At 39.1% G+C, this 14,035-nt stretch overlaps 1 protein-coding gene across 7 annotated transcripts in view; it reads right to left on the bottom strand.

Moving 5' to 3' along the window:
* The window catches only part of LOC126247966 (golgin-84-like), a 169,230-nt gene extending 159,375 nt beyond the window's left edge, over nucleotides 1–9,855 (bottom strand). For 6 of the 7 annotated variants that reach the window (XM_049948527.1, XM_049948530.1, XM_049948529.1 and 3 more), the window contains exons 1-2: nucleotides 9,552–9,855; nucleotides 9,342–9,474 (exon numbers count right to left, since the gene is read on the bottom strand). In XM_049948527.1, the coding sequence (XP_049804484.1) occupies nucleotides 9,342–9,474; nucleotides 9,552–9,691 (273 nt within the window). In that variant the 5' untranslated portion in view covers nucleotides 9,692–9,855. The remainder of the gene's footprint in view (nucleotides 1–9,341; nucleotides 9,475–9,551) is intronic. The other variant, XM_049948531.1, reaches the window with a different exon arrangement.
* Between the last annotated feature and the right edge of the window lie 4,180 nt (nucleotides 9,856–14,035).

The raw sequence follows: 14,035 nt of genomic DNA on the forward strand, positions 1-14,035 counted from the left end.
CCTCCAGTGGTGTCGCGACAGGCGTGAATGGAGGGACGAATGGAGACGTGTCGTCTTCAGCGATGAGAGTCGCTTCTGCCTTGGTGCCAATGATGGTCGTATGCGTGTTTGGCGCCGTGCAGGTGAGCCCCACAATCAGGACTGCATACGACCGAGGCACACAGGGCCAACACCCGGCATCATGGTGTGGGGAGCGATCTCCTACACTGGCCGTACACCACTGGTGATCGTCGAGGGGACACTGAATAGTGCACGGTACATCCAAACCGTCATCGAACCCATCATTCTACCATTCCTAGACCGGCAAGGGAACTTGCTGTTCCAAAAGGACAATGCACGTCCGCATGTATACCGTGCCACCCAACGTGCTCTAGAAGGTGTAAGTCAACTACCCTGGCCAGCAAGATCTCCGGATCTGTCCCCCATTGAGCATGTTTGGGACTGGATGAAGCGTCGTCTCACGCGGTCTGCACGTCCAGCACGAACGCTGGTCCAACTGAGGCGCCAGGTGGAAATGGCATGGCAAGCCGTTCCACAGGACTACATCCAGCATCTCTACGATCGTCTCCATGGGAGAATAGCAGCCTGCATTGCTGCGAAAGGTGGATATACACTGTACTAGTGCCGACATTGTGCATGCTCTGTTGCCTGTGTCTATGTGCCTGTGGTTCTGTCAGTGTGATCATGTGATGTATCTGACCCCAGGAATGTGTCAATAAAGTTTCCCCTTCCTGGGACAATGAATTCACGGCGTTCTTATTTCAATTTCCAGGAGTGTATTTATATGAGTGATTGCCTTGTGTATTTTGCTAGTTTCTGCTCGTTCTAGAAAGAATTTTCTTAAATTGTCTACCTGTCCATAATGTAGGTTTTTTATGTCGATAAATCCCCTTCCTCCTTCCTTTCTGCTTAATGTGAATCTTTCTGTTGCTGAATGTATGTGATGTATTCTATATTTGTGGCATTGTGATCGTGTAAGTGTATTGAGTGCTTCTAGGTCTGTGTTACTCCATTTCACTACTCCAAATGAGTAGGTCAATATTGGTATGGCATAAGTATTTATAGCTTTTGTCTTGTTTCTTGCTGTCAATTCTGTTTTCAGTATTTTTGTTAGTCTTTGTCTATATTTTTCTTTCAGTTCTTCTTTAATATTTGTATTATCTATTCCTATTTTTTGTCTGTATCCTAGATATTTATAGGCATCTGTTTTTTCCATCGCTTCTATGCAATCGCTGTGGTTATCCAATATGTAATCTTCTTGTTTAGTGTGTTTTCCCTTGACTATGCTATTTTTCTTACATTTGTCTGTTCCAAAAGCCATACTTATATCATTGCTGAATACTTCTGTTATCTTTAGTAATTGGTTGAGTTGTTGATTTGTTGCTGCCAGTAGTTTTAGATCATCCATGTATAGAAAATGTGTGATTTTGTGTGGGTATGTTCCAGTAATATTGTATCCATAATTTGTATTATTTAGCATGTTGGATAGTGGGTTCAGAGCAAGGCAGAACCAGAAAGGACTTAATGAGTCTCCTTGGTATATTCCACGCTTAATCTGTATTGGCTGTGATGTGATATTATTTGAATTTGTTTGGATATTAAGTGTGGTTTTCCAATTTTTCATTACTATGTTTAGGAACTGTATCAATTTAGGATCTACTTTGTATATTTCCAATATTTGTAGTAACCATGGGTGGGGGTACACTATCAAAACCTTTTTGGTAATCAATGTATGCGTAGTGTAGCGACCTTTGTTTAGTTTTAGCTTGATATGTCACCTCTGCATCTATTATCAGTTGCTCTTTACATCCTCGTGCTCCTTTGCAACAGCCTTTTTGTTCTTCATTTATAATTTTGTTCTGTGTTGTATGTGTCATTAATTTCTGTTTAATGACTGAAGTTAATATTTTGTATATTGTTGGTAGGCATGTTATGGGGCGATATTTAGCTGCGTTCGCTGTGTCTGCTTGATCTTTACGTTTCAGATAAGTTATTCCATGTGTAAGTGTATCAGGGAATGTGTATGGGTCTGCAATGTAACTGTTAAATAATTTAGTTAGATGTGAATGTGTTGAGGTGAACTTCTTTAACCAGAAATTTGCTATTTTATCATTTGTAGGGGCTTTCCAATTTTGAGTAGAATTAATTGCTTGGGTGACTTCATGTTGCAAAATTATCACTTCAGGCATTTGTGGTATTCATCTTGTATGTGTCTGTTTCTGCTTGTATCCACCGTGCATGCCTGTTATGTTGTACCGGGTTTGACCATATGTTGCTCCAGAAGTGTTCCATGTGTGTTATGTTTGGTGGATTGTTTATTTTAATGTGTGTGTTATCTCTTGTCTGGTAAAATTTCTTTTGGTTTGTGTTGAATGTTTGGTTTTGTTTCCTTCTATTATTATTATTATTATTATTATTATTATTATTATTATTATTATTATTATTATTAATAATAATTTTAGTGGCAGTCCCGGAAACATTGGCACCTTGAAGTCTTCCAGTTTCTGCCAGTTCAGATGGAAGGACATCCTGCAATTAAGTGATTTACGGCCAAAGAATAACAATACTATGTATTCTCTAAGTGGTGACATAGATACATTCATAACAAAGTTAATCCGAGCTACTAAGCCTTGGGGTAAAATTATCATTTGTGGGGGACTTCAACAGCAACACATTGAACCCAGATGGATTCTGCAACACATTTCTGAACATTATGTACAGCTACAGATTATCTAGCCGGCCGAAGTGGCCGTGCGGTTAAAGGCGCTGCAGTCTGGAACCGCAAGACCGCTACGGTCGCAGGTTCGAATCCTGCCTCGGGCATGGATGTTTGTGATGTCCTTAGGTTAGTTAGGTTTAACTAGTTCTAAGTTCTAGGGGACTAATGACCTCAGCAGTTGAGTCCCATAGTGCTCAGAGCCATTTGAACCATTTGAAGAGATTTTCTCCATTGATTAACTCAGCCAAAAGGTTAACTAAGCATTCAGCATAAATCATTGACCTAATACTGACTGACTTGGAGAAAGAAAATTGTGATGTTGTTGTAAGTAACCTGTGCCTTTCACACCATTCCAGGCAGCTCTCAAAATTAAACATAGCTGTTAAATACAAAACTAAAATATTCATGCATAGAAGGGTCTTCTCTAGGCAAAAAAGGGTCGAATTTATCATGCAAGTGAACAATGGAACATGGGAAAAAATGTCTACGCAGACTAGTACAGATAGGAAGTTTTCAAAGTTTCTATCACAATTTAAATTCAGTTTCGAAAATGTATTTCCAAAAGTACTACGAGTCACTAAAGCACAAAACAAAAGTAAATGGGTGACCAGCAGGATAAAAAAATCCTCTGTAGCACTCAAATATCTCAGCAGCATAAAAAAACCAAAATGACCCTGAATTTCAAAAATACATGCAGAAAAAGTTTAGTAACAGAAAAAGGTCTCAAAATGATAAATTTGCAGAAAAGGCAGAGAACAAAATAAAAGCAGCCTGGAATGTCACCAAACAAAAAAAAAATAATAATAATAAAAAAGACAAAACAGGTGAACATACAATTACAGCACAATGGTACCACAATAAATGTACAAACACTGAACATGTTCTACACAATGATGTTGCGACTCACCACTTCATACAAAATAAGCAATGTTGTTCAGAACTTAAGAGAGAAAATCTCAGCAGGTACAAATCAAGTACCAGTGTGCTTGCTGAAACGCTGTATAGACAGTGCAAAGACCCTTTAGTGCACATCATAAATGAATCATTCACCATAGGTTGCTTCCCAGAGGCACTAAAGCATGCAAAGGTTCTGCCCCTACATAAGAAAGACGACCCCAAATATATAGAAAATTATAGGCCCATCTCTTTACTGTCATCACTTTCAAAAGCAATGGAAACCATAATGAAAATTAGACTCATGGGGTACCTAACAAAGTACAATCTTTTGTGTGAAGATCAGTTTGGATTCAGGCCTGGTCAAAGCACAACTATCCCAGGCCCACCCAACTTACCCCTGTATTTAATATATTCAGAACAAACTTCACGACAAAAAGAATACCAGTCAAGCACTGTTCACTCACTCACACCCACCTCATGTGCACAGATGATAACTCATCAACACAATCTCAAGCATGCCCAACCTACATTTCTCGAACCAGGAACCTTGACGTATAGAGCACTATACGTTATCCCTCCGACATCTCCACATATAGCAGTCCCTGGTCTGAGATGCCGCAACTTTGGTAAGCCTAGGTTCTCCATACAACGAACACCACATGAATTCAGCCAAAAGACCGAAAATTTGCAGGAAATTTGTAAGCAGCAAGGGAGTGTCACCCAAAAGCCTCCATAACCGAAAACTATTAATCTTCTGGGTCATATCCATACCTAACAGAGACATAACAACATTAATATAAAAAATCACACACGGCTAACCGAAAATGGCACTACAGTAACTTACGCATAAAAAAAACTATACCATCAACTCACTGCAAAATATTCCACACACACAATCAGCACCACGACAAAACCAGTCAACGTCTACCAGTCAAATGAACCCAATACTACACACAACACGCAACCCACAAACACCACCAGAGAGCACCACAGACCCCAGCAAAACGCCACCTACAAATACACTGCAAGTGCAAACTAAACCCACAACACCACCTAACACAAAAACCCCAAACACACCACCAGAGAGCACCACCGACGGCATCAACATGATACCTACAAACACGCGAAATGCACAAACTGAACGTCGCGCCACAGTGAAGTCACACACAACAACAGCCTTACGTCATGGGTCAAACCCGACGGGTGGAATCGGATGCTTCCGTTGACCAGATTTCCCCCCCAAGTGTCAAACATGGTGTAGCAGCTGATGACAGTAACATTCTAATCAGTGAAACATCACCAATTATACAAAAGGACAAAGCTGAAGAAACTCATATATTTATGCAGATGGGTAGACAATGTAAAAAAAAAACAGTGTTAGTTTCCACATAAGCAGAAAACCTAAACTCAACTTTTAAAAAGTGGAAGATGAGCTCACAGAACGTGTATCACAAACAAGATTTCTAGGGGTGCTTGTTGACACATAACTACAATGGACTGAACATGTTACTGTCCTAGGGAAACAAATAGCTTCAACATGCTTTGCAGTAGTAGTTCATGTACCAGAACAACGTATTTTGCGTATGTTCATTCTGTGATGAGTAATGGGATAATGTTCTGGGGAACAAATGAGCAGAACAGACAAACAGTCTTTAAGCTACAAAAAAGGGCTGTGTGAATTACAAAAAGTAGCAAGAGAAATCACTGCACTGAGTTCTTTAAATCTATGGGAATCTTTATTGTTCTATGTGAGTACATTTTGCAAACAGTGATCCACCTTAAAAGGAACATTGATCAGTACCCAATGAACAGATCTCTACACGAACATGGAACAACATATCCAACAGCCACTTACATCTAAATAGAAAAAAACAAAAGAGAAACCCAAAACAGTGTGCTATACAATGGAATTAAACTATACAATAAACTATAACAAGGGAACAAAGACTATAGTAAAATACATGCCTTCAGAAATACCCTAAAAACACTATTTGTCAGAAAAGTGTTTTTATACCATAAAGGATTACCTAAAATGATGAGTAAGTTTTGCTGACAATTATGCTAATGATTAATTACTGAAATTAAGAGGCATCTTACAATATGTTCAATAGAATAGTTAAATACACTGCCCAAATGGGTAACTCAGTAAGGCAAAAAATGTATGTAATTGTTTATGTTTGTAATTGTGTACATTTAGGTATCTCCGTGTCTGTATTTTATGCATTAATATGCTGACAACATCCATACAATTTGCATCGTCTATCAATAGATAAATAAATAAATCCATAACTATTATGATGTGAGGGTCTGCTTCTGGTGTTTTGTTTCCAGTTTATGTTGTTTATAAAAGTGAAAATTTATATGATACTTGGACCCTGGGAGGACCAAAGGGTGCACCCTGTTGCAACGAATGGTGCTGCAGAGACAGAACACACTATAACAGAACTCAACATGGTTGCTTTGACAATGTAATATTTACAGATTGGTTTGAAAAAGAGCTGCTTCCTCATGCTACGAGGCTGGCTTGAACAAAGATAATGATAGGAGACAACCTAAGTTCACATTTCGCAAGTGAAGTTCTTCAGCTATGTGAAGGAAATGACATGACAAAATTTCTGTGTATCCCAGCCAACACAACTCATCTAACACAACCTTTGCTTACAGGTTGTTTCATTCTTTGAAGACTCACTGGAGGAAAATACTAACCAATTTTAAAAATTAGCAATCCACAATTCTCAGCTGTAACAAATGCAATGCAACTCTTCTTAATGACCTCATAAATACCCTAGAAGGTATGATTAAGACGAATCTCCAAAATGTGTTCAAGGCACATGGCATATTTCCACTCAAAAAAGAAGCTGTACTCTATAAACTCCAACATGAATAGGATACAGAAGAGAAAAATGAAGCTCTAGCTGAACCTCCGATTTCTTATTTACAGTCTCTACGTGAAAAGAAAAAAACCGAAAGCCCTTTCAAATACAAAAAGAAAGAAAATTAATACAAGCCCTGGTAAAGCTGTTTTAGCTGTCCATGCATTGAACATTGGTCCACAATTTTTCAAAGGATCATCAAATGAAAATGTGTCTGCACTGCATAAAAGATTCAAATTGTCTGCAAGTACAAATGATCCTCAGCCTGGTTGTTCTAAGTCATTCGCAGCAAGTGAATGACTCTCAATGGCCACGAAATATGTCTTCCAAAAGTGTGATGATTCTTCATCAGATGACCACCTTGGTGTAATGAAACAGCCAGAGACTCTGGGAACTGATGAAAGTGATTTTGATCCTTCAGACAATCCTACTGCCAAAGATTTTCTGCTCATTAAGTGTGAGTTTCAAGATCTTTCTCCAACTGACTTTACTATGGTGAAAGTAGTTGGGGGTAAAAGGAGGAAGCGAACTTTTCACTATATTTGTGTAATTCTAAAAGTCACAACAAGGGAAAAGTTATTTGAAGTTATGGGACTTAACTCTACTGCCTCAACGAAAACTACAGTTAGTCCAAAAGAAATACACTGATACGCCGAGACATTGTGACCACTGGCCACTGTGACATTGGACACTGCCTGGTGGTGTTGCGGGCACACGATGCGGTAACAAAAGTATGTAAGTGGAGCAGACACAGATGGGGGAGCACCCTAGTGAAGATACGGGCTGCAAATGGGGAAATTCATTGAGATAAGCGACTTTGACAAAGATTAGATTATTAGTATGAAGAGACTGATCGAGTACCTCGAAAACAGTGAAGCTGGTTGAATGTTCACGTGCTGCTCTCATGACCATCTACAGAAAGAGTTAGGAGGACAGTGAAACTACCACTAGGTCCTAAATGGTTGGATGTTCATGACTCTTCACAGAATGTGGGTTTGAAGGCTTGTCTGCTTGTAAAGTAGGACAGATGGTGATCTGTGGCACCCCTGCCAAAAGAGCACAGTGCTGGTGTTTTTACAAGTACATTGTTCGCTCCACAGCAAACTACGTCTACGTGTTCGCATGTTGATTCAACGATGTAGTTAATTATGAATGCAGTGGCCACAGGACCATCGGCATTCAACCGTCGATCAATGCCAATGTGTCGGCTCTTCAGGTGAATCACAGTTTTGCTATACTACGTCACTGCCTTTGTCTACAAATGCCCTCACTGAGGTGGACGTCAGCTGAAAACGTGCAGTGTGCCATGAACGCAGGCTGGTGGGAGCAGTATTATGCTATGGGAGACATTTTCCTGTACTTGCATGGGACCTGTGATAGTAATCGAAGACACACTGACAGCTGTGAACCACCCACATCCCTACATGCTTGATGTCTTCCCCAATGGCGATGTCATCTTTCAGCAGTATAACTGTGTCTCTTGGGGCCAGAACCATGCTACAGTGGTCTGAGGAGCATTATAATGATCTCAAGTCATCGTCTCAGCAATCAAATTCACCTGATGTAAATCCTATGGAGCCCATCTGGATCACTATCGAAGGCCATCAGCATGCACGCAAATCAGCGGGCCATTAATTATGCAAATTACATGCACTGTGCATAGACATATGTATTTCATTCCAAAAGCGGACAAATACGCTATTACACAAGTGGTCATAATGTTTTGGCTCATCAGTATATTCACTGTCCCATTCTGTGATGCAATTGGCAAGCTGCCTCCACTGGAGCTACAGGCTGATGAGCACAGAACTCTGTATAAATTTCCACGGAGGAAATAATTAATGATAATCATATTCACAGAAATGTGTTTTTCACCAATATCTTAACATTTTACAAAACATTCAGTTTTCAATGGAGATCATTGAGATCCCCTTGCAGGGTCATACTCATACTGCTCTGCACTACTATTTGTCTTTGGACCACTGTGCATGTATATACAAAAAAAACTGAAGGGTCAATGTAACCCCAAGTCATGGGATAACATTTACCCCTTTCAGTTATTTTTTTCTAGTAACCTATGAAAAATATAGCGTACATAGTGCACAATAGGTGATTGTATAGAAATAATGTACAATAATAAAAACCACCATGAATAGAAACTGATAAATGCAAGAGATATTCTACATAAAAAAAAGGTTACTGAATCAACTGTTACCTATCCTATGCGCTTCTATATTTCAACCACTGTTGCCCAGCTGCAGTGATTACGGTCCAGGCAGTAATCAATAGTAATGACTTGTCCATTAATCTACAGTCAATTTATTGTTTAGAGGCAAATAAATCGTTTCCATGCTATGCTGTGCGAAAATGAAAGTTTTATCGAGGGGGGAGGGGGGGGGGGGGGAGTGAAAGGCCAGTGTTTAAACTCCCACCAACAAAAAGGTCTTATGAGATAGAGCAAAAGATCAGATTGGGAAAGGATACGGAAGGAAACCAGTCTTGCCCTTTCAAAGGAGTCATCCCAGAACTCACCTTAACCAGTTTACGGAAATCTTGTAAAACATAAATCTGGGGGTCCAGAGTGGGACTTTAAGTGATGACATTTCAATTACAAGTATGGTATCTTGCCACCGCAGCACATGATTCGGCTAGGGGTGGGGGATTCATTTGCTGTACGGTAATATAACTGGAGCCACGATTTCACAGTTCTTAAAAACAAGAGTACTCCGGTCATTCAAACTGTTCAAATTGTGTTTTTTACGTCCCACTTATCGCGTAGCTACATTTTTATCGATTATTTTGGACACTGCAATGGAAATAATAGTTACTGAGATTTATTAGACCTGATATACCTCAAATCCATTTTCATACGGTTCTGTGGTAAGAATCTGTTCTGAAGTCGTGGAACCGGAGTCAACAACGATTGCAAGTGCATCGGTATCCTGATATGAATCCTTTGTTTCTGCCAGTTCACAACTCAAACTGCTGAAAAAAAATTCAATTACAAATTGACATATTTCGCGATGGTACCGTTGACATGGAGTAAATGAAGTTGTTTGTACCCAGACTGAAATGACTCCCACGTTGGAGATGGCGAGTTCATCTTCTCTTTCTTTTCATTTTGGAAAGCAACCGCAGCATTTTGGTCTATTTGATTCAATAGGTCTTCAGCTTTTCCAGCTAAATCTTTAAACCACGCCATTGAACGAATGGCATGTGCTAGCTGCTATTGTTGACCTTTTGTATTAAGCAGTAGCTACCTACAAATCATTTTAAATCACAAATTTTGACGTCTTTCCTGAACGTAAACAAATCCAAAACTCAACAAATCACCCCCTGTCAACTTATTAGCCACATACAACCATTATCATACCAAACAAATTAACATCAAAGATAGTCATCACACTTTTGTGTTTAAAACATACTTCGGCAGCTGGTCTACTCAGTGCAATGATTACTGGCGAAACTATGTACGCAATGAAAGGTCATGAGCTAACTGAACTCAATCCTTTCGTAAATCTATGCTGCAAGAAGTGAACTTGCTTAAGCTCTGATGATTAGACTGCACACTTCTTTGGCCTTTTGCGTTCATTTATTCATCGTGTTGGCAAAAGGGTTAAATAATAAGACTGAACCCTGTGCCGAAATGGCTTTCGTATAATATTTATATTTAACCATAGGCTATTTCATCTAACTAACCAGAAATAGCACATCATTTGTAAACGATAACAAAATTACTTTAACTGTTTCACTGCTCTCTACTTTAGCAAATAATATGACTCTGACTGCTCGTATGACTCTGTGATGAGTTCAGCAGCAGCAGTAGCAGCATAACACCAGAGTCTCTTTGGATTTTCTGCCAGATTTCGAGACAAAGTTTCGTTTTGGAAACTATTATACACATGTCACATTGAAGTCCACACTAAATTAAAGTTCGCCGATCTTTGGGGTTTTGCATTCGTTTAAATTTGGCATTCTTTTTTCGTTGTTTCTGCAACAGTATTATGACCTGTTTTGTGTACCATTGGGGACCAACTCCGTTGTTTGTTAATTTATTTGGTATTAATCTCTCAATTGCTGTCGACACTATTTCTTTGAATTAAAGACATATCTGGTCTACACTTAGATTGTTAATTCGAAAAGAGTGGAGATTGTCTTTCAGGAAGGCATCAAGCGAATTTTTATCTGCTTTTTTGAACAGATATATTTTTCATTTATGTTTGGTGGATTTGTCAGTTACGGTACTCAGTCTCGCTACGACAACCCTGTGCTCACTAATCTCTGTATCCGTTTTGAAGCTCGTTATTATCTCAAGATTATTTGTTGCTAAGAAGTCAAGTGGGTTTTCACATCCGTTTACTATTCGAGTGGGCTCATGAACTAACTGCTCGAAATAATTTTCAGAGAATGAGTTTTGCACAATTTAGGATGATGTTTTATGCGGACCTCCGCATTTAAACATGTGGTGGTGGTGGTTGTTAGTGTTTAACGTCCCGTCGACAACGAGGTCATTAGAGACGGAGCGCAAGCTCGGGTTAGGGAAGGATTGGGAAGGAAATCGGCCGTGCCCTTTCAAAGGAACCATCCCGGCATTTGCCTGAAACGATTTAGGGAAATCACGGAAAACCTAAATCAGGATGGCCGGAGACGGGATTGAACCGTCGTCCTCCCGAATGCGAGTCCAGTGTGCTAACCACTGCGCCACCTCGCTCGGTATTTAAACATGTATTTTTGCCAACATATGGAGGGTAAATTGAAGTCACCACCAACTGTAATTGCATGAGTCAGGTACGTGTTCGAAATTAGACTCAAGTTTTCTTTGAACCTTTCAGCAATTGTATCATCTGAGCTGGGAGGTCGATAAAAGGGTACAGTTAATATTTTATTTCGGTTCCCAAGAATGACCTCTAGCCATACTAACTCACAGGAACTGTCTACTTCAATTTCGCTACAAGATAAACTACTTCTAACAGCAAGAAACATGCCATTGCCAACAGTATGTATCCTTCCTGAACGCCGTTGGGTCATTCGCAAAAATGTGGGCTGAACTTATCACCAGTTTTAGCCAGCTTTCAGTGTTTATAACGAGTTGAGCGTCTGTGCTTTCTATTAGCGCTTGGAGCTCTGGTACTTTACCATCACAGCTACGACAATTTGCAACTGTTACTCCGATGGTTCCTAGAGCGACGTTCTTGTTGTGTTCGACCTTCACCTTTCCCTTGCTTTGTTTCCCTCTAATCTAAAAGTTTAATAACTATATCTGTTAGACTAATACTGTAATGGAAATTTTGACAGGTGTTTGATGAAACCTAATGACCACTACTATAACACTACCCCATATTGAAATTCATATAGACTGCTGAAAATAGTCAATTTTGATAGCTTTAGAAAACAGCCAAAAACTCCAGTATAGTGAAATAACTGTAAAAAATAACTATTTGTTAACATTTTGTGAACGCACAATTTACTTACGTACAATGGTCTTGAAACAACTCTGTACCTGAAATTATTGTAATATCTCATTAAATTTACACTTCAGCACGAACTATATTAAGAAAAGAATACAAATTTTAAGATTTTTGATTTGGCTTGATTGACATCCAAGCATATAGTCATGAATTCCAAGCGATCATCAGTTGCCTACAGCACATTTCTAGAAAAGAAATGTCGGAAATGCCAGTTTGTTGTTAAGGAGCTCCAGATTGTCAAAAACGAGAAGAGAAAGAAGGGCAAATATTTGTGAAAGAAAAGATTTGGTGATTTTTGCAAAAACTTTCATAAAAATGCAGAGCAAATACAGTAAAAAACTGATCTGCAGGACATGGTAATGAGACATAAAAAAACTTCAACGTCAATAAACTGAGGAATGCGAGTTAAATAAAATCAAAAATCTGTTGAGCACTAATTAGTCATTGGACATTATACAATATACCGAATACAGTGTAAACAGAAAGCCTGCAAGCATCTTAACATCATGCAGCAGTGTTATTGTTACATTGTGCCATAAATACACTGAGCTGGTGTGCATGAGGCATAAATTCATTGAAGATCTGTGCAGAAGATGGTCTGTGACATCACATTGTGCTTGGTTTGTCATGGACAGTAGGGGGCAGATATTGTTCACTGTGTGAGATGTGTATAGAATAAAACGGAACTTTTTGGGTAATAGGATTATTCACCTTGCAGGTATTTGGTCCTCGTTCCTTTCATAAGTACTTTCCTCCTTCATTCGCACAGTATTTCCATGACGCTTCCCAGCGCTGAAAACGTCTTTTGGAATGTCCGTCCTTTAGTGCTCACGACGAATTATTTTTAACGTCATCAATAATGTGGAGACGGCATCTTTTCAGACGTGACCGTAACCTTGGGGAAAAGAAAAACACACGTAGAAGAAAGTCTATGAAGTAAATTGGCTGTGAGATAACAATCACATGATTTTTTTACATTAAAGTTGCGAATTATCAAAGATGATTGAGACGGTACATTGCCACAATTTTGATTTCTTCTTCAGAATTTTCCGAGGCAATCTTTTCAGTACGCTAGCATAGTAGAAGTATGATAACAGTGCCGGTTAATGGCGAAACAACAATCTTATCACATCTGGTGTTATGTTACACATCTGGAGTCAGGTTACCCAGTTGGGCTCCTTGGTGCTCCCTACTCCATCTCCCAGGGGAACTACAGGGAATTGATCAACGTCACAAAGTGGAATCACCAGCCCCTCCCCTCCTCCTTGAGAACTTCAATCCTATCTGGACCAATGAATATCATGTACCACCTCCACACCTTCATCTTTTTTTTAACTTGGACGCTTATGTTCAAGGGAGCTGGATGGCATAGGGAAAGGATGTGTCTATTTGTTTAATAACAATATTACGTGACACCAGCAGAGACCACACCCTGGCAGATATATAAGTACACCCACTTTTATGCATTTTTCCATATTTTTCGTGATTTCCTCAATTTCACGTATTTTGCACCCATTTTCCACAATTTTCTTGTTTTATGTCTGAAGACACTCTGGAGCATAGAGAAAGGTTATAGACAGTGTCTATATGTTTATAATAAATTATGTCACTTTAGGTCTAAAGACGTGTTCAAGTTATTAGACTAAAGACATTGTTTACAAAACTTTACATTTGTTACACATTTACATCCACAAACAGAATATATTTGTGCACTCAACACTTTGTATGCACGCCTTTCTTCTTAATATACATTTTTGTCCTGTTTGGCATAGTTTTTCTTATCTTTTCACAACTCATTTTAATATCATTGTCATGGTACCAGATTTCCTCCAGTTCCTCCATGAGATCTTGTTTGGTAGTTATTGTAAATTTCCTTACCCTATGTTTTACAATAGGCCATAAATTTTCAGTTGGGTTCATATCAGGACTTGCCCTGGCCATAGAAACACTTTCAGTTGTTTTTCTTCCAAATACTTGGAAACACTTTTGGCTTTGTGGCATAAAAATGATGCATAAAAATGGCATCTTATTAAGAAACCACTCATTTATTTGGGGGAAAAGTTCCTTTCCAAGGATTT

The sequence above is a fragment of the Schistocerca nitens genome, chromosome 3 (genome assembly GCF_023898315.1).
Source record: "Schistocerca nitens isolate TAMUIC-IGC-003100 chromosome 3, iqSchNite1.1, whole genome shotgun sequence".
NCBI classification, from domain to species: Eukaryota; Metazoa; Arthropoda; class Insecta; order Orthoptera; family Acrididae; genus Schistocerca; species Schistocerca nitens.